The sequence below is a fragment of the Athene cunicularia genome, assembly GCF_003259725.1.
Source record: "Athene cunicularia isolate RWA chromosome 4 unlocalized genomic scaffold, athCun1 chr4_part2, whole genome shotgun sequence".
Taxonomy (NCBI): domain Eukaryota; kingdom Metazoa; phylum Chordata; class Aves; order Strigiformes; family Strigidae; genus Athene; species Athene cunicularia.
This window is the reverse complement of record NW_020799099.1, coordinates 9,093,236-9,116,776: the sequence shown is the minus strand read 5'-3', so window position 1 is coordinate 9,116,776 and position 23,541 is coordinate 9,093,236. Positions and strand designations below refer to the sequence as shown.

At 41.0% G+C, this 23,541-nt stretch overlaps 1 protein-coding gene across 1 annotated transcript in view; it reads left to right on the top strand.

Moving 5' to 3' along the window:
• The window catches only part of NPFFR2 (neuropeptide FF receptor 2), a 22,843-nt gene extending 712 nt beyond the window's left edge, over positions 1 to 22,131 (top strand). The window contains exons 2-5 of the mRNA XM_026847773.1: positions 12,556 to 12,647; positions 18,565 to 18,904; positions 19,487 to 19,586; positions 20,169 to 22,131. Of these exons, the coding sequence (XP_026703574.1) occupies positions 12,642 to 12,647; positions 18,565 to 18,904; positions 19,487 to 19,586; positions 20,169 to 21,009 (1,287 nt within the window). The 5' untranslated portion in view covers positions 12,556 to 12,641 and the 3' untranslated portion in view covers positions 21,010 to 22,131. The remainder of the gene's footprint in view (positions 1 to 12,555; positions 12,648 to 18,564; positions 18,905 to 19,486; positions 19,587 to 20,168) is intronic.
• The last annotated feature ends 1,410 nt before the right edge of the window (positions 22,132 to 23,541 follow it).

Here is a 23,541-nt window from a genome sequence, read left to right as displayed (position 1 = left end):
CCCCAATCATGCTTCTTAAATTGGTCCCAGGGAGTACAAGGCTGCAATACTGACCAGTTCATGTGCTGGGGGGGTAGGGAGTGGCAGTAGATGCCTCTGACTCAAATGGCTTTGTGATTCAGAAGCTGGGGGGGGACACACGACAACACTTGCCCCCCCCCAAGAAAGGACCAATGTGTGTGGTGGGGTGGGAAGGCATCTGCATTGCTGCTACTGAAAGTGCAAATCTAAATGGGCTGCCTGCTTAATCCCTGTGCAGAGCTCCAGGTTTTTATCAAGAAAAGCCTGTTGCTTCCAAGAGCCCTACTGTGGAAGAGGGGTGAGTAGAACCATTTATGTAACTTGCTTTGCTTCTTCCTGAGTGACTCTACAGATGGCTGTCAATTTAAAGGAGCTGAAATAATGTTTTAAGGGTCAGTTGTCAAATGGTTGCCCTGCTGACTCTGGGAAATTTATATGCCAGGAATCAGAGTTATGTTAATTAACTTAGCTGTGAATGGTGTGTAAAGCCTAGTAGAGTATTTTAGAGCAAGTTTTGTGTTGGCTCTACCTCTAATAGTCCATACTGTATTTCTGTTAGTTCTAACAATGTAACTGTGTTCAGGTCAAACACCAGACCTGCACAGAGGAGAATTCAATCTGAATTTAAATGTTATTTTGAAGGTAATCAACATGAATACTCTCATTAAAGATACATTTGGGATACTTTTTGGGTCAAGGACCACCTGTTTTATCCAGTGAACTACTCATTTCAGTCAGAATGGCTTTCAAAAGAGGTGACTTTAATTTTTTTCCTTGGTGACTAAAAGTTTTACATGCTCTTATTTTGCTTTTGTATCAATAGCAGACTACCTCCAATAGGAGAACTGTCTGGAGCCTGAAGTACCTTATCTAACTCTGTCTTCAGAGGACTAGTGCCTTGTTCTTTAAATCTGAACCTTACTCAGGAGCTGCAAAGTATAAAATGCAGTGGGATCAGTATTTTGCTGGAGAAAAGGTAATTATTATAATTGAATGTAACTCTGCAAGGGAGAAACACTTCTTGAGGCTTGCAATTAGGAGGTACCTGTAAGACAGCATCTCAAGCCAAAGGAAAGGATTTATGCTGCTGCTTTTCTAAAAAGGAATATTTTAGCAAGGAAAACTTCCAGTCCTTGCAGCTTGAGGCAGAGCAGCAATCTTATTATTTTCCCTTATGTCTATTGCACATCTTAAATCCTGTGTTGTGTTGATGTTAATCTCCTTAATAAGCATCTCAGTAGAGCTTCTTTGCTTCCACAGAAATCTAAGACTCTTGAAGGTTAAAAGTTGAATTTATGTAGCGTGTGGTTTGGTAAGCAGTCTAACTGTGTAGACCTCAGACTAATGTGTAGATCCTTGCAAAACCTCATATGGTGGGCTTTTGTCACCCTCATTTACTTTGTTGGCATGTGGACTTATACTTTTGCTGAATCCACTGGGGCTGATGTTATGGTGATGAAGTGCTAAAGGCAAAGCTACTCAGGGGATTCTTAAGAGGACTGCAGAGAGGCAAGTGGGTAGCAAACTGCCTGGGGTGCTGTGGCTATTGCTGCTGTACCAGCTTGCAGAGCTCTGTAAACAAGGAACAAGAAGATGGGGAGAAGACTGTCATGAAGCTGCAAGTTAATTGAGCTGGGTCAACTACTTCCACAGCATTGCTCTAATAGTCTTATGACTTATATTCTGACTTCACCAAGCTATATCAGTGGGTAGTTTCTGTGTGAATCACAGTGCATCAGAAAACCGACTTAAACTTGCAGTTCCCTGTTAGATGAGGATATCTGGTATAGCCATTGCCATGGAAAGAAGAAACAGGATGGGACTGTCTGCACTGGCTGTCACTGCTCATGGGACTGAGGTACCACAAGGGTAAACAGAATGCAGGATGAGTAACAGGGTCATGGTCAACAGGACATCTGTGCCTTGAGCCATGGACCTGCTGAACAGCCTGAACTCTGCAAACTGAAAGCAAGACTTCATGTGTACTGGATGAGAACTGCATTATTTATATGGAAGCTTAACATTTAACTGTCTGGTAGTAGCTGATGTCAGTAACTGATGCATTAATGCCCTTAAACCAGAAGAGGTGACATATAATTACATAATGATAGATGACTTTATAGACTAAAGTAATTTCCCACATGGCATTAAAATCTAAGGATAAGGTTTTATGAAAATTTTGGCATGACCTCTCCTTGTAGCACGATTATGTATCCTGAACCTGTTGACTAATTCATAGAATCATTCAGGTTGGAAAAGACCCTTGGGAATGAGTCCAACTGTCAGCCCTACTCTACAAAGTTCTCCCCTACACCATATCCCTCAACATCTCATCTAAATTACCCTTAAACACATCCAGGGACTCCACCACCTCCCTGGGCAGCCTATTCCACTGTCTGACCCCTCTTTCTGTGAAAAATCTTTTCCTAATGTCCAGTCTAAGCCTCCCCTGTTGTAGTTTAAAGCCATTCCCTCCTGTTCTGTCACTAATTACCTATGAGAAGAGACCAGCACCAACCTCTCTACATTGTCCTTTCAGGTAGTTGTAGAGAGTGATGAGGTCTCCCCTCAGCCTTCTCTTTCTCAAGCCTAAACAGTCCCAGCTCCTTCAGTCGCTCCTCATAGGATTTGTTCTCCAAGCCCTCACCAGCTTCGTTGCCCTCCTCTGCACTTGCTCCAGCACCTCAATGTCTCTCTTGTTTTGAGGTACCCCAAACGACACAACACTCTAGGTGTGGCCTCACCAGTGCAGAGTGCAGGGGGACTATCACCTCCCTACTTCTGCTGGTCACACTATTTCTGATACAAGCCAGGATGCCGTTGGCTTCTTTGCCACCTGGGCACACTGCTGGCTCATGTTCTGCTGCTTGTCAATAAGAACCCCCAGATCCTTTTCTTACAGACAGCTTCTCCAGCCACACCTCTCCAAGCCTCTAGTGACACAGGGGGTTGTTGTGGCCCAAGTGCAGGACCTGGCACTTGGCCTTACTGAAACTCACCCTGTTAATGTTGGCTCACTGATCCAATCTATCCAAGTTTCTCTATAGAGCCTCCTTATCTTGATGCAGATCGACACTCCTGCTTAACTTGGTGTCATCTGTGAACTTTCTGATGATACACTGTGTGTCCTTATCAAGATCATCAATAAAGATACTGAACAGAAATGGTCCCAACACCGAGCCCTGAAGAACATCACTTGTGACTGGCCGCCAGCTGGATTTAGCTCCAATGACCACCACTCTCTGGGACCATCCAGCCAGCCAGTGCTTGACCCAGCAGACTGTTTGCTCATCCAGGCCATGGGCAGCTAGTTTTCATATGAGAATCCTATGGGGAACTTGTCAAATGCTTTTTGAAAGTCCAGATAGATAGTAGCTACAGCTTTGCCTTCATCCAATAGTTGGGTCATTTTGTCATATTGTCATAGAAGGCAATCAGGTTTGTCAGGCAGGGCCTGCCTTTCATAAACCCATGCTGACTGGGCCTGATCATCTGGTTGTCCATTATATGACTTTTAATGACACTTGAGATGACCTGCTCTGTGACCTTCTCTAGCACCAAGGTCAGACTGACAGGTCTATAGTTTCCTGGATCCTCCTTTCTGCCTTTCTTGTAGATGGGTGTCACATTTGCCACCCTCCAGTCCAATGGGACCTCCCCAGTTAGCCATGACTTCAGGTAAATCATGGAAAGTGCTTGGCAAGCACATCTGCTGACTCCTCACCCTTGGGTCCACCCATCTGGTCCCACAGACTTGTGTGCATCCAAGTGGTGTAGCAGTTCTCTGACCACTTCTTCTTTAACTGTGCTGACCTCATTCTGCTTCCCCTTCCCAGCTCATGAGGCTGGTGTCCAGGGAACAGCCAGTTCCACTGCTAAAGATGAAGCAAAGTAGGCATTGAGCACCTCAGCCTTTTTTCCTCATCCTTAGTGTTTCCCTCTGCATCCCGTAAAGGAGGGAGAGTTTCCCTAATCCTCCTTTTGCTGTTAATGAATTTATAGAAACATTTTTTTTGTTATCCTTAACAGCTGTGGCCAAGTTGAGCTCTAGCTGTGCTTTGGCTCTCCTAATGTTCTCCCTACATAGCTTTACTACATCTCTATAGTATTCGTGAGAGACCTGGCCCCTCTTCCAAAAGCAATAGATTCTCCTTTTGTTCTTGGGATCCAGCCCAAGGTCCTTGTTTAGCCAGGCTGGTCTCCTTCCCTGCCTGCTTGTTTTTCAGCATGTGGGAAGAGCCTGCTCTTGTGCCTTTAAGACTTCTCTCTTGAAGTATGTCCAGCCTTTCTGGACTCCCATATCCTTCAGGGCAGCCTCCCAAGGGATTTTGTTCATCAGTCTTTTGAACAGGTCAAAGTTTGCCCTCTGGAAGTCTAAGGTGGCAGTTTTACTAACCCCTCTGTTTCTTGAAGGATCAAAAATTCAGTCATCTCATGGTCACTGCACCATAGAGGGCCTCCAACCATTACCTCCCCCACAAGCTCTTCCCTGGAAGAGAGGAAGGCACCTTCTCTGGTCAGCTCCCTCACCAGCTGTGTGAGGAAATTATCCTCCGCACATTCCAGGAACCTCCTGGATTGTTCCCTCTCTGCTGTGTTGTGATCCCAGGAGATACCCAGGAGGTTAAAGTCCCCCACAAGAACAATGGCAAGTGACCATGAGATTTTTCCCAATTGTTTATAGAAAGCTTCATCCACCTCACTGCTTTGGTTGGGGGATCTATAGCAGACCCCCACAGCAAGATCTGCTAGCTTTCTGACATGGGAAATGAAAGGTATCAAGAGTACTGCACTGACAGAAAAATAATTCTCTCTCTTGAAGGAAATCACTAACTTCCTCTTTAGAAGGAAGAGTTACTGTACTGCTTGTTTTCAACAATCTCTAAAACTGAAGCCTAAAATCCTGAGGCTAAGGGTTTCGTTAAAATGCTACTAACCATAGGGTGACCCTAGTCACTATGGTTAGAGTGCTCGTGTTGCTGTTGCCTTCCAGTGGATAAACCTAGGTGGTTAGAGCAACTGTCTGGCAGCAGTGTTATGATATGCCTGGTACAGGTTATGTTATTTAAGGTACATAAGCAAAATAACAGGTGAAGACAGCTTAGGGTGGCCCATCAAATATACTGCACTTCTCAGCGTAAGCTTCTTTGAATACAGAAGCAAATGTTGTGAGTAATTGTGGCACACCTGAGTTTCAGCTATCACTTGTTGAAGAGAATTGGCTTTAGGAGAGTGGGGAGAGTTTGGTTCAACATGTGAGCTCAGGTTCATAGTGATGGAGATCTCGGAGTGCAGGTGCAATATAGAATAATCCTTTTTAGAGCTGAAATACATATGCATGGTTAACTTGCAATAGTTGCATGCAACAGTAGCTTCCAGTAGCTAGTTTCATGGAGGTCTTGAAGTGGTGGCAACCTGGTGAAATAATGCTTAATGCTAATCAGGGAGAAAAGGTGTGATCAGGAAAGAGAAGATGGTGAAGTCGGACAGCTTACCATGCCGCTGAAAGTGCTAGGTTCTTTCATGTCACTAGTGCTGCATGCTGCTCTCCCCTCCATCCCTGACAGATTGCAGTGTACCTGGAAAAACACAGGGAAGGGGACATGGATGACTATGTGGGGAATAGTCTATGTTTGGTCAGAAAGCCACCTCAAACTTGACAGCTTGAACCCAACAGGTAACTGAGAGGTAACGTCTCAGTGTTGTAGGAGTAGGTAAACTTTGTGACCTCTATTAAATCATTGTCAATATCACTGTTATCCAGGTGAGGTTTAAAATCTGAGTGGTGTTAATTGATCGGTGCATAATGAAAAAATCAAGTCACTGTGGCAGTAAATGGGAATTCAAGGGTACTATAAGGATTCAAATGATTAGAGCAACTCATGGAAAGAATCAGTGGATAAACCTACAAGTCAGTATTTAAAGTAACTGTAGATGGAGATGCTGGTGTGCTGTCAGTGAAAGTGAACAAGTTAGCAAGTAGGAAGGTATAGGAAGAGTTCACTCCCCTGTTCTGCAGTCCTCCTACAAACTATTTGCTCTTTCTAGAGAGATACTATACAGGTTAAACCACTGCTATAACCTTAATATTTTTTTCTTCTGCTTAGTCTGTACAGTTATTAAAGATTAAAGGTGTTGCCTCTGGACAAATCTGATCTTTGGTTGTGGCAAAGTGCAACAAGTCAGTGTTGAATTCTTAGCACAGGTAGTCCACCTATTCTGCCCTTTGTCAAAGCAGACTGCTCTGCTTAAGTTCTAATAAAGCATAATCAGATATTCTACTACCTGGGAACTTGGGTGAGGAGGTAGAATGCTCTAAGTAGTGGTCCCTGATGTAAAATGTCAACCATATAAACCCCACAATCAGTTTCATGTTACATGTGCACCTGGCTGAGTTTGAGCTAGTATATACTAAGTGGTATAGAGGGAGGGAAAAAGCATGTATTTTTGATTTATGTTCCAGTCTTGATTTAATCCCAGCTGGCAGCTAAGCACCATGCAGCTGCTTACTCATTTCTCCCTGCTCCTAGTGGGTGGGGAAGAGGATCAGGGAAAAATAGAACTTGTGGGTTGAGATAAAAGCAGTTTAATAACTAAAATACAATAATAAAAAATAATAATAGTAATTTAAATGAATATAATAGAGAGAAATAAAACCCACAAACAGACAAGTGATGTACAATGTAAATGCTCACCATCTGCTAATCTCATCAGTGATCTGCCCCCCCAGCCAACTCCCCCCAGTTTGTATACTGAACATGACATCCTGAGGTATGGAATATCCCTTTGGGCAGTTTGGGTCAGCTGTCCTGGCCCTGCTCCCTTCAGCTTCTTGCACACCACCTCACTGGCAGAGCATGGGAAACCGAAAAATCCTTGACTTGGGGTAAGCACTACTTAGCAACAACTAAAACATCAGTGAATTATCGGTATTATTCTCACACTAAATCCAAAACATAGCACTGTACAAGCTACTAGGCAAAAAAAACCTAACTCTATCCCAGCTGAAACCAGGACAATTCCCCAAAGTGATGCCTGTATTTACAGACTTAAGGTAATACTTGCATGTGACAGTAAGTCAACCCAAAAGCAGCATTAGTTCATGTCCTGGCTGAGAACAAGCAGGGCTTGTAGCTGTAGTTCTAAGGACTTCCTTCTACATGGAGTAGGCTGGGGTGTTTTGGTGCAGGGGAAACATTCTTTCTCCAATGGTACTTCACACATACATTTACTTGTGTGTAATTACAGCATATATCTGGAAAGAGAGTTTAAGTCTTATAACTTTGGATCTATTACTGTGATTTTTTTTGTCAAAAATGGATGCGTATTGGTTAGCTTAATCTGATTTTGATATATTCCCCTTCCCCCTTGTTCTGTAAATAAAACACTTGTGTTCTCTTGTATATAGACCAAACAGAGATTCTCAACCTGAGTATGTTGTATAGAGGTGGGTCTTCCAGCTAAGGAGAATACTCCAGATCACAGGCTCTGTTTGCTTTCATGCCTATTTCATATTGGGCAATAACACTTCCATGCTAAAATAGATTTAAATCAAATAATTATATGGCTCTTGCCCATTTTTCACAATAAGCTTAGATATAATCTAGTGCAAAGAACCTTTGTGATGTGCTATTTGCATTGGTATTGTTATGGTTCAGGCTGCTGGCAGCTCACACTTTCTTAGGTAGGAGAAAGGAGACTGAAAGAACAACATAAATTCTTCATACCACTTCAATCGTTCTAGATGGAAACCAATTTTCAGGGTAAAATAATAAATTTTTTAAAATATCCATATATCTTTCCAAGTTTTGTTTTTATAATATTTAAAAAGCCATGCAGGAGGTTATGTTATAAATACTTGCCAAATTCTATTGTCCAAGCCCTCAGTTTCAGGAAAAATGCTGTCCTGGTTGGCTTGAAATGTTAGTGTTTTGATGACTGAGCTGAGGATGGCACTTGAGGAAGCTGTCACGAGCACATAATATCTTGAGTTTAGTTCTCTTAATTTATGCTTGTATAGAGTTATTTTCTTTTACTTAATGCTGGTTTTGTACTCAGTTTGCTATAGTGAGTAACTTTTTGACAGCAAATTGGATCTCCTGAGGTTTTAATGCTGAACTCTGCCTGGAGAGATGGCTGCAATAATACCTACCTGCATTTGCATTTCCAGTTACTTTTGTGCTGCTGTGAATCTTGTCACCCTTTGTTGCCCACACAGCAGTACCTCTGTGACAGTAGCTTCTGGAGTTACCCTAAAACACAATTTTAACTTGGACACAAAACAACATGAATTAAGGCTTAAAGTCAGATTCTTTTAGTGTTAGCATCAAAATAAGTGTTGTGCTTCGGTTGGGTCTGTGTTTGATCCAAGGAGCACTCTTTAACAGTCTGAGTGAATTTTTTGGTTTGGGACCTGAACTACTTGCACTGCTCCCAGCTCTCTGTCTGGGGGGGTTGCTTTTAAGGTAACGCTGGCTCTTCAACTAGTTGGAGAGGTTGACAGCAAGGAAAGGATGGGTGGGAAAGTGGGTTAACCTGCTGAATTATTTAGTTAGGACCATATCTTCCCCAGAGCATCATCCCCTGTCACAGAATGGGACTTTCTCTAGGGACACTTGCATGACGCCTGAGGAAGCACTTAACTGCTTCCTTAGAGGCTTACTGCAGAGGACACAACACAGCAGATTTGTTTGCTGCATCTCTTGGCTGTTTGCAACAGACTGAAAATTAACATGTCCATGCCATGTTTCTGCCTGGGCTAATGACTTGGTGTCAGTGAACTCTGGGCTGAGTTCTGGTCATTCACTCCTCAGTGATTACAGGATCCTCTACGCTGCCCACATTTGGGGAAGGGGGCATAAACTACATCATGATGGTGCCTGTTTCTCCATACCTAGTGAACTAGCTTGAAACCTGAATGATGGGCTCCTAAATTTCTTGTTTCACTTGCCAATTTTATTTTCCACTGTGACTATCTCATAGTTGTCCCACCTTTCAGCTTCTATCTAAACTATGATTATACTTGCTTCCTCCTTCTACCTACTCCCCCAATTACTCTGTTCACTTTCAATACTCCAAATGACATGGCTGTCATCTCCACCTGAGTGCTCTGACAAGGAGTGACTCATGTGCAGAGCCTTAACTTGCACATAAGATCAGATGATTCAGCTTTGTGCCTACCATCCAGCCACTGTTGAAGGACTGGGGATGGTAAAAATCAGGAAGGTGGCAATTTAGGAGGCTCATCTCCTATTAGTGAGAAATTTAGTGCTGAAAAAAAAACTGGCAGTGATCATTTAACTGTTCCTATAGCCTAATCCACACTTACTTCTAAGTGCTCACTGGAGTATCTCTCCAGTGAAAAAAGCTCAGACTAGTTCAGATGATGTTTAGCAAGGTCCCTGGACAATTTCCCATGATGGATGGGAAGCTGCTACTTACAGACTGAATTTCAGGAGGACTTGATGGAAATAATTTACATCTACTGAAATCTTCTCAACTAGGGACTTGTTTCCCCTTCTGAATTCAAACTATATATTAAAATGGACAGATACAAGCCATATATGATGGGTTAGCAAAGGGCACCAAGAATGTCATGCTCAGTGTCTGGCTTGCAGGAGTAGTGAACATGTTTGATCAGCCCATGTTAGCTAAGGAGAAGAAAGAAATGTGGCAGGATTGCTAGCCTATTTTCAGAACACTGCCAATGCTGGTGCACACAGTGACTATGCACATCCCTGTTTACAGCAAGAGCAGCATTCTCCCTGTTTTAGCTTTTTTTCTAAAGCACTTTCTTTGAAGTTTTACTCTTTAGCCACAAAGACCCACTTAATGTAATGAGAAACTCATCCCTTCTCTGCTGAATGCATGTCAGAATAGCAAAGGCAAGATGGAATGAGTGCGCTTAGCTTTCTGCACAGTTCTGGCTTGTACAGCATTCATTCCTTTATAGTAGCAATCCCAGTACTCTACTTAAAAGTGCTAGATTATGGAGTGGGGTATGTGTGTGGATGTGAACCTTCAAAAGGAAAGTTACCCTATGTATTAATACCTCTGAATGTGTCCTAAGCACCAAGTAACTTGCAGTAACTTAAAAAAGGATGTATCTGAGTTATTGTGCTCTTGATGTATTATGATATTATACTGAAAGCTCAAGAACATCATCAGGTGGCATAACAGAAAACACAGGAAGTGTGTTCTAATACCTTAATTTAGCCTCAGTAAGAATTATGAGAGCTTTCAGTTAGGTATTGTGCAACTTCTAAACAGATGTTCTCTCACATATGTGCTAGATTTCTGACTCAGCAGCTGTTAATTTAAGACTTGGGTTTAAGTCTCTTATCATGACCTGGTCAAGTCCTGTACTGAATGTGTTGTATAGTTTCCTTGTACTCTACTCAACTGAGTGCCATATGATTATTTTCCCCTGTGCTGCTGACATTAGTGGTAGTACCATCCTTGTTTCTCACCCTGCTGCTGGACAAAGATGACTAAGGCTAAAAGGACTCTTTAAATTCTAGTTGCAAAAAGGCCACTAATAGATGGGAAACTTTCTAGATTTGGGTTGTGAGTGGTCTTAGGGGAATTTGTGAAGATGACAAAGCCATTTCCAAGTATAAGGGAGCTAAAATCTTATGACTTGCCAGGCTTCTTAATAAAGTGGCTGGGAAAGTGTGTCTGTGTGTGGAAATCTTACTTTAACCTTATTTCAGGGAACAGTTGGCTGAGATTCTAGTTATATTTTAAAACTGCCTGTGACACACCAAATAGAAAAACTTTAAATTCAGAAGCTTAAAGGTTGACTAAGCAATAAGCAAAAAAAAAAAAAAAAAAGGAGTATAATGACAAGCAATATGTAAGCAGCCTAAGCTCCAATTCTCAAAGAATTCCTGTATGTTATGTTACTGCTATCATAACATGCTTGCAGAAAAGACTTTTCTCTGTTTTTCTTTGCTACCAAAGTATTAAGTAACTTTCAACTTTACTGTCTAACCAAGGACTTGCTCAGCTCATGTTCAAAACCCTGTCGCTGTATTTGTTTATGCTATCAAAACCTGTTCTCCTTTGTGCAGTATGTTGCACAGCTTCATGATGGATAAAAAGGCAAAACAAGTAACTGACAGACTTCCACCCCATATTTAACTATTAGCCAAACAGGATATTTCAGATTTTGAATGTTCCTGGGCAAATTGGTGGGAGTTGTGTATATGCTTGAAAGGATAAAATTCATACATTGGCATCAGCAAATGGCTGAAGATGCTTAGCTATAGCAAGGCTTTGCTATGGTAAATTTTGAGCTTTCTCAGTGTGGTAATAAAATCAATGTTTGACATGAAAACTGTGAATATTATTTGAATGTCAGAAGAATGAAGCGGTGGAAAAAATTATATATTCTAGAGAAGCATAAGAAACTTGCTCTGAATGCCTCACCTGCTATTAGCATCTTCTGATTTACATTTGAGATTTGGCTTTTTGGCCAAATGTTTTGTATTTCTGCTTCAAGCAGATGAGTAATCTGTAGTTAAGTCTTGTTTTGTTTATTACAGCAATCCTACCAATAGAGTTGTTCTTTATAATTAGGATAGGAATAGTTTAAGATCTTTTAAAAAAGTAACTTAGACAAAATACTTCCTTTTGTTCCCACTTCAGGCTGTTAGGGGAGGATAAACAGTTTAAGACTATTCATAAGAGCTCTGTGTGCAACTTCAGGATTTGTATGTTTCCCTGGAATTGCCCATTTAAAAATGAGAAATTTGCTTCTCATCGTATACTTGTTTTCTTCATGGAAGTAAATGCCAGTAAGAAAGAAAAAAAAAATTTGACTGTAACTTGCTATTTTTAGTGTGGCATTTCCTTTTTCCTAGCTAAAAGCCTTCCATTTCCCTCTGATATTCCTTACTTCGAAATAAGACCTTCTGTGATATTTCATATAAAATATCATGGAAATTCTGATGTATGAAAAGGTAAATAAAATACTGTAAGTTCTACTACTTTAACTCAAATATCCTCAGAGTTTGCAGTTCAAGTCTTGTATTATACAGTTTCAACACTTCTGCTTACTTGGGAAACTGACATTAAGTGCAAAATGAAGTTAAACCACACCTTAAAACAATTTCCAAGAAGTTAATGATGCTCTAATGAAATCTTGACTTGGGGAAAAAGGCTGTCTTGCCTGTGGCATTTATTTTGGCAAGCCCAGGTGCTCCCACTTGTTAGTGACAGTTTCTGCACTTCTGTCTGTCATGTACTTGAGCTCAATCTGGAAGTTGGTGTTTGGCTGTTGCTGATGCCTCGCTCTTTCTCTGGAAGAGAAAGCAAAGATGAGCCCTGATGCAATGAACTGCAGACATACATCCTTCACGTCTAACCTATTGAGATGTATGATACTATGATAAAGTATTTTTGAGATTTACAGGTAAATGGGAGAATATATTGCCACATTTTAACTTTTTAGATTAAATGACCCTTATCTTACCATATTTCCCTGTAGGTCATACTTCTGAACCCTCTGATTTTTCCTGTGACTTCCTATAGACTTCCTGCACTTGATCTAAATCTGTAGAATGAAATCAATCAGAACTAAATGCAGCAAATGAAATAAGCCTGGAGTACTGAACAGCATGGAGGTATTTAATGTGTTCTGTTTGCATGTTATTAGGGTGCCTGCCATTTTTGTATGTCATGGTGCTGTTGCCTCTTGTTCAGCTGGTAACTTGGTATTAAACCCCAGCTCCTTGGCCACAGTACTGCCACACAGTCAGTGGTTCCCTTGACTTGTTCCTGCCTCACTGCATACTGTTGTGTAGTGTGTCCCTGTTGCACTTCATTTTGGTTTTTAAGCTGATTCCACAAGAAATGGTCTTTTTCAACCCAAGTGCCTGGCTGGCAATTGGACCACTTTCCCTGCTCTTGCTTCCTCCAAAAACATCACTTTTCATTAAGGCACAGGTCACTTGTGATGACTTCCCACTCTAATACTACTTTACATGACCTACTTAATTCTTAAAAATAGCTGTTAATAGCACTTCACCGAGTTGGGAATGTTCACAGTTGATCTTTCTACAGTTTTTTTTTAGGCAAGAACAATTTGTTCATCTTGGTCAATAGCTTTATCTGATCCCTTGAGTCAGAGGATAATCCATGTATTTGTCTTCCTTATTTCGAAGACACTTAGAGAATGAGGTACTGCTATTTTTGCCATCCCTCCTTGGCTGCATTTTGCCATCAGGATTTTCTAACTTTTCAGCAGACCAGATAGGCTATCATTTTCCAAGGTCTCCAGGAAATTTCTGTAGTTAACATATTACTGAGTATAGAGCTCAGGACAACAGAAGAACACATTTTTTAGCACTTACCACATTAAATATTTTATTCCCACAAAAACATGCTTCTCTTCATGCCTCTGAAGGTTCTTTATCTTTGTTCAGGTTCTAAAGCCTCAGAGGATTCTGTGATGAGATTTCACACACACAGAAATCAAGATTAAAAAAACAGGTGGTTGTACACAAAGGTGAAGCAGTATTGGCTGGCTCCAGTGATTACTAGACTTCCTCCATATGGCCAACACAAAAATAATTGTGTTTACTTCATAATTACCTTGAACTGTTCTTGTAAAAATAGAAAATTGATTTTTTTTTTCATATCCAGTGGCTTGAGATTGTCCTGGTTATGCTGTGAGACTTTATACTGCATATTTGTATATGGGCGCTGTTACCGGGATTTCAACAGTGTATGAGCCTTGTGTTTAAAAAACCCAGTGTATGGGACTGGATAGTTTTTCACTAGCAGAGGATCTTACTTTACTTCTTTGCAAATTTTCCTCTGAAATATTAAATGTAGGGAAGCCATGCCCTTATCAAATTACCATGTGGAAGCAGATTACTTTTATTTATCATCTTGTAATATTTATGCATTGTATTATTTTTTTCCCCTTTCTTACATGCCTTCTGTGCCTCTCTCATTTATCAGTGTCTCTTAACTGGCAAGTATCTTGTGATAACACAAGGCACTACCTTCATTTCTTCTTCAATCCAATCTTTTTCCACCTCAGCTACAATATAATAAAAATCCATGTCTATTTTCCATTTCCTGTAAGCTATGGTACTTGTATGGCAAATTTGCCATTTGCTACAGCTACAATGATATAAAATTTCATTAGTGCAACTGTGATCAGACCACATAAGACAGACACAGCTCCAGTTTTGCCTTGAGGCTGTTTGCAACTTCTTGTTTATCAGTTACAAACAAAAACTATTCCAGAGTTCATTACTGAAAAGATTGAAAGCTGTTGCTTTACAACACATTGTCAGAAAAAGATAAAAAATCCAAGCTATGTATCCAAAAAATAATTATGAAGTTATTCCTCCTGCTCTTAGTGTGAAAAGATATCATTTCAGTTGTCCTAATGAACAGAACCATAAGTAATTCACTAGTATACTGCCACTGCATAGGAATGACCCACAAGGGTTTGTACTCCACATTCCAAAGCCTCGTATTAGTATCACCTGTGAAACAATTGGTACTTGTAAAAAGCCCAGCAAAAGCCTGTGTAACCTGTGAATGGTTGTGTATATAAGGTGCAAAGCAGCAACAATGTTCCTCTATCATGGAATGACAAAGAACTTTTCCCTCATACGGTCACGGACCCCTCAAAAAGCCAAACTACAGAAGGCAGGGAAGGCAGAACTGCTTTGTGACAGTATGGGTCCCATTGTTCATGGGGGCTGGGAGCACAACATGAGACAAGAACCATCTTCCTCAAGCTAGAGTGTCTGTCTTAAAGTACCACCTCTGGGTAGCAAAGGATTACAGAAGAAAAATAGTGTTAATTTACAATGATAATTTTTAAAGAGCATGTTTGTGGCTGTCCTATCTGCAGAGAAATGTTGGAGAACATGAATTTAGGTGGAACCTCAGAGAAGCTAAAATAAAGGAGCCAAATACATGTTTATTTTTGTTAGAGGATGAAAAGGGGTTGAGGGTCTGACTTTTTCCCAACTCTTGGGACTGGGTGTATTGCTACTCTTTGCCAAAATTTTCAAAACCAGGAGCACAAGTCTTGTGCTTACTCCACACAGAGTAGAACTCTGATTTTCTCACACAGCTGCATTTACTGCCTAAAATGCAGCAATTAGTCTAGGGTGGCTCCATCCCTCACTTTTACTCTAAACATGTAACAAATGTCAGATCATTGGCACTGTCTGCTCCATTCCTCGCTCTTTAACTTCTCCTGTGTTAAACCAAGCTCCTTGCTTACTCTCATCACTAGCCATCAGGAAAAGACGGCTTGAATGTAAGAGCCCTTGCATTTCTAACTTGATTAATACTTGATAGGTTCAGAAGTGACTTGGAGCTAGAGAGCAAACAGTGGTGTGTTACAGATTCCAGATTCCTTGTTCCAGACTTGGGCCTCACCCAGCACAGCTGCACCGAGCTAGGCACCCCACTGCCTCTGCTGCTCACCTAGACAGCCATCTCCCTGGGTGGGGAGAGCCTGGGCTCCTGCTCCTTACTGCCCTGAGAAACTGGCTGGGGGATGATGAGGAAAGGGAGCAATAATAACTATTTCTTGTCACGAGCCAAGAGGGAGGGTGTGAGATGCTAAGCTTTAAACAGGGTTTTAGTGATGCAGCATCTCTTGGGATTTATAAAGCACAAGCTCCAGATCTGTGATTAAAGGAACAGTGTAAACAACTATTGTCAAATATCTATATTTGAATTCTGCCAACCCTGTTTATCTCAGGCATGTTTGTATGCAAATGTATCAGTGCCTACTATCTTGAGCAAACAGTAAAATCGGCATTAAAACACTTTCCACAGCAGCTGACTCTGATACCTGGCTAGTTAAAGCATTTGGCACATAACACATTCGAATAAAAATATTTTCAATAGTTTTAAAAATATGTTGAATAAAGCCAATAAAAATAATAAACAATATTTATCCATAAGGACAGCCAGAGAGAATATACAATTATTACAGCTAGCTTGTATACACTGCTTTGTTAAAACATACAAGCAGCCATTTTTTTTGAGACACATTCCAGATTCTTGTCTGCATACCTTAACATGCAGACATTTTAATGAATATGTAAAAATAGAGACCCATTACAAATATTGTTCTGCTGTGGACTGCTAAAAAGGCAGAAGACACCAGAACATGACTTTCTCTTCACTACTCTGCTTGTTCCAACCCTGAGGCATATCAAACCAAATATTTTTTTTACTGCATTTGCTACCTGGAATGAAAACACTGCAGAAACTTTGATGTTATTGGATTTCATTGACAAGTAAAATATAGAGAAGCTGCAATGCTTTCCTGAGAATTACATGTGAGTAAATATATCAGGGAACAACAGGCAGAGACAAAGTAAATTAGGAACTCTTTTAAGTAAAACTTAGCAAGAAGAATGAAGAAAAAAAACCATGCTCTTTTCAGCATTGGTACCTAACACTCATTTTCTTTTCCCGGGGAGAGGGCTGCCATATGTGGAGTGACAAAAGAATGTTACCTTCCATCCTTATTCCACAGATACGGGAAAATCAGCACACAGCACACAATAACGTATCTGGGGAGACAGCTGAAACCTTAACAGCACAAAAAAGGGCCTTCTCCAAGCTTCCTTTCATAAGGAAAGAGGTGTAGCCAGCACTTTCCTTCCCTCACATACAAGCTCATCAGGATTTGGATGCTTGTGCCTTAATTTAAATTCCATTTATACTAAGGAATTTGTAAGTGTCCTGAAGGCCCCTGCACCCATACATTAATTTTATGCTTTCTGCTACCAATTCATTTTACTATTCTTTGAAGTTAGGAACACCTCCATCCCCCTGTTTAGACACCTCCATCTGGTAGATAAAATAAACGTGGAAAAAAATTTTGACTGTCGCTTCCAGGTTATCTGGTGTCTGCTCTAAATGTCAAGATGCCAGTGCTGCCATGTTAAGTAGATTCATACCACTTCTGCATGAGTTGTATAATGTAGATGTCAGAAGTTTGTCACAGTTAAGATCTGATTTAGAATTTTGGTGCAGCATCTCTGTTCAGGGGGAGATCCTGGCAGGCAGCCTGCTGCCATGCAGGAAAGCTCAACAGGCCCTAGGCTGTCTACTATTGATGGAGTAAGGTAATTGACTTTTTACATACAGACTACAGAAGTTAGTTTCTTCCAAATTTAGCTTGAGTTGAGCATTGATCAGCACTGTGGTTAGCATTGTTTAAATTAGCCCTTGGCTATTGCCTTGTTACCTGTCTCCCACAAATCCACTTTGAGGTAGATGCAGCCATCACAATCAGATGCATCCATCAGGATTGTCACTAATGAATATCACTTGAATAAGATTATGGAAAATACAAGTCAGGTTGTGGGCAGGGGGAGCACAACACCCCAGTCTTGTATAACTAGAGGTGCTGCAGGACAAGAAAAACAGATTCTGGCCTACAAAGTTATAATAGTATCATTCAGTTACATTTGGAAGTAAGTAAATTTGGGGCATAGAAATTCTGTACCTGCCTTAAATTAATTCTTTTATCGTCATCAAACACTCAAAAAGTCTTGGATCTCTTATATTCAAGACATCACACCAGCAAAAACATTGCTGCTACAGCACAGCAGACTCAAATACTTGTAGTTTGAAACTGATATGATATAATATCAAGAAAGTTCAGATGAAAAAAATCTCTCGAAAAAGCTTTTAGTTTTTGCCAACAGTAATCTAATAAAATAAAAAAAAATGGGAGAATTTACTTTGCAGTGTGAATAAACTATGTGGGAAAAGTATTACTCACATTTTATAGCAGGAAAAATGCAACATGGAGAGGTTATGAATTCCCCAAGATCACATGGAAATTCAGTAGCAGCGCTAGGAAATTAATCCAGCTATCTTGTGTCTCAGTATGTTTTAGACACAGTGCAGTCCTTCATGTTTGCAGGCTCATCTCCTGACCTATGTGGCTTGTAAGCAGGGAAGTAAAACCAACTGTGGTCTAATACCAGCTGTACACAAAAATGTTTCCTTTGCAATGAAATGGGATTGGATTTAGACACATTCAGGCAGAAGGTTTGTGCCACTTCAGAAATCTTTAACTTAATCACTGTTTTTTATGGCTCAGCAATCTCACTGTTGCCTAAATGCCAGATTACTCAAACTGTTGAGTAAACCAATTTCTCAAGAATTCTGATTTTTTTTTTCTCAAAATAAACTGTTCAAGTTGTTGGTTTGTTTACTTGACACAATACAATAGGCCTGTTTACATTCTGTCTGGCTTTCCTCTTCTTTGGGAAATGAAGGACTTTTAAAGCCTGCAGAAGGAAGAAAGCCTTCAGCACTCTCACTGGTCACTTTTGTATGCCTGTGTCATAAAATCAAATTCATAGTATTTGTTGCTTTTCCTATCTGGGGAGGCTCAGAACGTGGACTGTTAAAATAAGCCATGGAGGGATGAGCTTTGCATGTATTTCAGCATACAGTATATCCAAACTAGTCACATTTCTTCAGATCATTTTCAAACACACTAAAATGACCTTCTAAAAAATATCTTTCAAGGCACATGACAACATGAGTCAGAAAATGGACTCAAACTCTTCATTCGATTGGCTTCACTTACTGAATTATAATGGGACTTACAAGTACCTCTACTTAGAAGGCAATGTCTCCTACGTGGACTTCTACCTTCATCAGCCTTCAGTGGCAGCTGTCTTCATCGTCTCTTACCTCCTGATCTTCCTACTCTGTATGGTTGGCAATGGAGTGGTTTGCTTTATTGTCCTGAGAAGCAAACACATGCATACAGTCACAAACCTTTTCATCTTAAACCTGGCTGTCAGTGATTTACTGGTGGGAATCTTCTGCATGCCCACCACCCTCCTGGACAACATAATTGCAGGTAGGATGGTTTGTACCACACGGCAAAAAGAGCTTGAGGGGGACTTGCAAGCATTTCTGAGTGCTGGCCTCCACAGGGGCCCTGAGGGCCAGGTACGCATCTCTGAGTGGGCTCTGTAGGCATTTCAAGTCATTGGAAGACAAAGGTGAGGAAAACAAGCCTCTAAGCCACCTTCTGACTGGGGCTGTCCTTTCTGACTTCTACATCCCTCATCTTTAGGAAGGGATTCTCTCACTACCAGGTTATACATTTAGGAAAATTTGGGAGATGCTATGAGCCAAATACTGAGAACAAAGCAGTTGTAGTGGTCAGTTATCTTTTTTTTTTTTTTTTGTCTTGAGATCTTGTTTTAATGGGATGGTAAACCACAAATGTTTGCTTTGCTGGTTTTTGAAATATCAGAAACTCACCCAAAGCATTTGGCAAAGCATTTTTTTACATAACCACTGCCTCCCTAACACCTGCTATGGCCTGGCAGAGCAAAAGAAATGTATTAGTTCTGGGGTGGAAATTTCCTCTTATGCATATAAGCATAGTGCTGCAGTGAGATGGCAACAATTTCAATTGCCTGCTTCCTTCCAGGATGGCCTTTTGGGAGCCTGGTTTGCAAGATGAGCGGAATGGTCCAAGGAATCTCTGTTTCTGCCTCTGTCTTCACTCTAGTTGCTATTGCTGTAGACAGGTAAGATGATACAGAGAGTATAAACTGTCACTTTCATCTCCCTCTGGCCACCTGAGGCCAATTAATTAATCCACACAATACTGCAATAAATTATATGTATTTTGCTCCTAAGATGATTAAGCAAAACAAAATGTGGCCTGGTCTGAAGAGCAGCCATAGCAATTTGCTCATCCGCTGGGTATTTCTTAAAGATGGTACAGCTGGGCTACACCTGGCTGCCTAGAATTGGTTTGTTCCTTAGCTATTAAGCTAGATAGTAGAGGCACTAGTACCTGCTTTGGTTAAAGGAAGTAGCAGAAGCAGCAGGCTGGTATGGGGACAGATCAAAATGGAGAAATTTTATCATATGGAAATTTTATCATATGGAGAAATATGACTGTTTTTTTAAAGTTGTTTTTACTAACACAGCTGTTAAGTGGAGCAACTAAATGCACCTCCACTGGTTTATGAAGGATGAGGAGGTGATTCCATCTAGACTTTAAAGAAAACCTGCAATTTAAAACATGTGTGTATGCTTGCCTGTCTGATTAAGCATGCCTTAAATGGCTTCTCCACATATGTCCCCATGTGTCTTTGCCACAGGTTTCGATGCATTGTTTATCCATTTAAGCAGAAGCTGACCATTTCAAAGGCAGTTGCCATTATAGCAGTCATCTGGATTCTGGCCATCGCCATCATGTGTCCTTCTGCAGTCATGCTGCAGGTACAAGAGGAGAAACATTTCAGGGTGATCCTTGGCTACGGCAATGAAACCCGCCCAGTATACTGGTGCCGGGAGGACTGGCCTAACCCGGGAATGAGGAAAATCTATACAACAGTTCTGTTTGCCAACATCTACCTGGCTCCCCTGTCGCTTATTATTATAATGTATGCTAGGATAAGCATTGCTCTCTTCAACACAGCAATGCCCATGGTGGGAAAACACAGCCAGGAGCAGCGGCACAGTGTGTCTAAGAAGAAACAAAAAGTCATCAAAATGCTCATTATTGTGGCTTTGCTGTTCACGCTGTCCTGGCTTCCCCTGTGGACTCTGATGATGCTCTCAGACTACGCCAACCTTTCAGATATCCAGCTGCAGATCATCAACATTTATATCTACCCCTTCGCTCACTGGCTGGCCTTTTTCAACAGCAGCGTTAACCCCATCATCTACGGTTTCTTTAATGAAAACTTTCGCCGAGGCTTTCAGGCAGCCTTTAAACTTCAGCTCTGCTATAGGGAGATCGTTCAGAGAGAGGTCTATTCTCACCGAGGCCAGAGCAATGCCATTTTGCCAGCTGCCAACTACCAGACACCCCAGGATCAAGCTTGTCGAAATGCTGAGGAGGAGAGGAAGACAGTTAAGAAAGGAAACTGGGTGAATAACCAGCAGGATTTGATAATGGAGGATCTAGAAGAGCCCTGCAATGATGGGATTAAGTGAAGCATGATACAAACTACCTGAATGATTTATGCCTACCAGAACTTATTTATTGTGAAATTCATACTCTGTAAAGCCCTTTCTGACAAAAATGTCAATGTGTTTTTGTTCTGAAGGAGATACACAACCTGCATGGTATCTGAATGTTTGATATAAGTGGGCAACCAAATTCAGCCCTTTGTGTTACTAGCTTAAACTAGTGGCAAATCCCCTGCAGTCAGTGATGACTCAGTAGTCTTGAACTGGGCTGGAGCAAAGACATGATTAAAATGGGATTACCTTCTATTTATTGTGACATAAGAGAGAAAGAGAACTATGATACAATTACTTTAGATATTCACTGATTCATTTTCTTCTGCAAATCTCTCGGAGCAGCTGCAACAGGGTTGCTTGAACAATATTTATGGTAATGTTTCAGCATGTAAGGCTAGTTGTTGTTAGTACCTACAATTTTCTTCCAGTATCAGACAATGAAAACACCACTGCTGTTTGTAGCATCCAGCTAGATTGTGGAGCTGGAAAAAGGAGGGACTCACAATATTTGCCAGGGCTCTGAGCCACGCCCTGTCCTGGGGGTTTGACTGTTGGGGTTCCAGGCAGCTCCAACCCAGTGTGGCTGAGGATGTCCCCCTTGTTGCATTAAGAAATAATTTTAATTTCTATACAAAAATACCCACTAATGAGATTTATAAAAAAGTCCTCTGCTAATCCAATAAATTCACTTCTTGATTTAACATAAATTTCTCTTTGTTCAGGAATGGGTCCTTGATATGTCTCTCTTAGCTGCTTCTGTGAAGCATAAGCCTGTTCCTTGAACTTGTCAATCCCTTATTCTATAGCTCTCATTAACTGAAATATTGGAAGTATGTTCTGAGTATTTGAACTAAACTCACCAGTTCCTGGGTCATCTTGTGGTTGTACTCATATTGCTTCTGCCTGGACATTCTGAATTCCATCCAGTTCCTACCCAAATGACAAAAAGTAAGCATAAAAAGTCAGTAAGCATTGAGTCATATTCTATTTATTCCCTTTTCAGGTTATACCTCTTGTTAGTTCTGTGATATTAATTATTGTTGCATCTAGAGAAATAAATAGGAGTGAAAATTTGAGAAAAAAAGGATTAAAAATTGCTTTTGTGCTACACTTTGGGGGGGTATAAGTCACCTAAAAAGACTGCAATTTCAATACTAGCAAGAGTTAAAACACCTTTAGGGCCCATTCAATTTAACAGAACTGAGCATGTAGAGACAGCAGCCTTGAAAGTATCTCACAGAGGCTCCCGAAATCAGTGAGGGATTGAAGGTTAGTGCAAGGACCAGGCTACACAGCTTTGCTCCAGGAATAAAGCATCACCGTATCCTATCCTGCGAGGGTCTGTAGGGGCTATATACCAGGTAATGTAATTTCCCAGTGAAGTCCTCCTCCAGGTAAATTGAAGTACTTTTCAGATCATGATATATTTGCACAATTAAGGAAAACTGACAGTTTTTCAGGCTGTGTTGCCCCAAACTGGCCTCTCAATACCAGAAGGTAAGGAAAACATGTCGGGAGTAATAGGAAGAAAAGCTGACAGAGCAGCTCTAATTTCACAGGTGGTTTTTATAATGCATTTTATCTAGGCTAAGATTTTGAAAGGATCTAAGCAACTATGGATGCCTGATCCTCTTGTGCTCTGTTGAAGACCCCACCACAAAGGTTTTCAGAGCTTCAGGTATTCCCCCCACTTCTGTTTTTCATTCCATCCAGTCCTTTGTCCTTCACTTGAAGATTGAAAAAAATGAGACCTGTTTTGCCGGTCAAAATTTGCCTTGCCTGGATTCCCAAAGCTTATTGCTGAATCCATACCAGGACTGATACTATTTAATGTCTTCATCAGTGACATGGACAGTGGGATTGAGTGTGCCCTCAGCAAGTTGGCTGACCACCAAGCTGTGTGGTGAGGTCGACACACTGGAGGGAAGGGATGTGCCATCCAGAGGGACCCTGCAAACCTCATGGAATTCAACAAGGCCAAGTGCAATCCCAGCACAAATACAGGCTGGGCCATGAGTGCATTGAGAGCAGCCCTGCGGAGAAGAGCTGAGGCATAGTGGTGGTTGTTAAATTGGATAAAAGCTGGCAATGTGTGCTTGCAGCCCAGAAAGCCAATCGTGCCCTGGGCTGCATCAAGAGAAGTGTGGCTGGTATGCATCTTGCTGGGCATGCTGTATGTTGATTTTAGAGTAATATTTAATATTCTCAGACTTGAGACAGCCTCTTGTTGTGGTAGGTAGGGTTGTTTTTTTTTCCTCAAAAAGCTTTTGCCAAAGACATCTTTTACTGATTAAAACTAAGGACCAGAAGAACTCCAGAGGTCCTATCCAACCTGTATGATTCTGTGCTTCCAAATAATTCAGCAATGTTTCAGTACTATTTTAAAGTGTTTATGTTATCCCGGTTCAGCAAATCACTCAAAAAAATTATTCAAAATGAGTGCAATGATGACATAAAAATGCCCTGAAGTGTTTGGCTCAAGCTGGTGATTCTCAAGACATA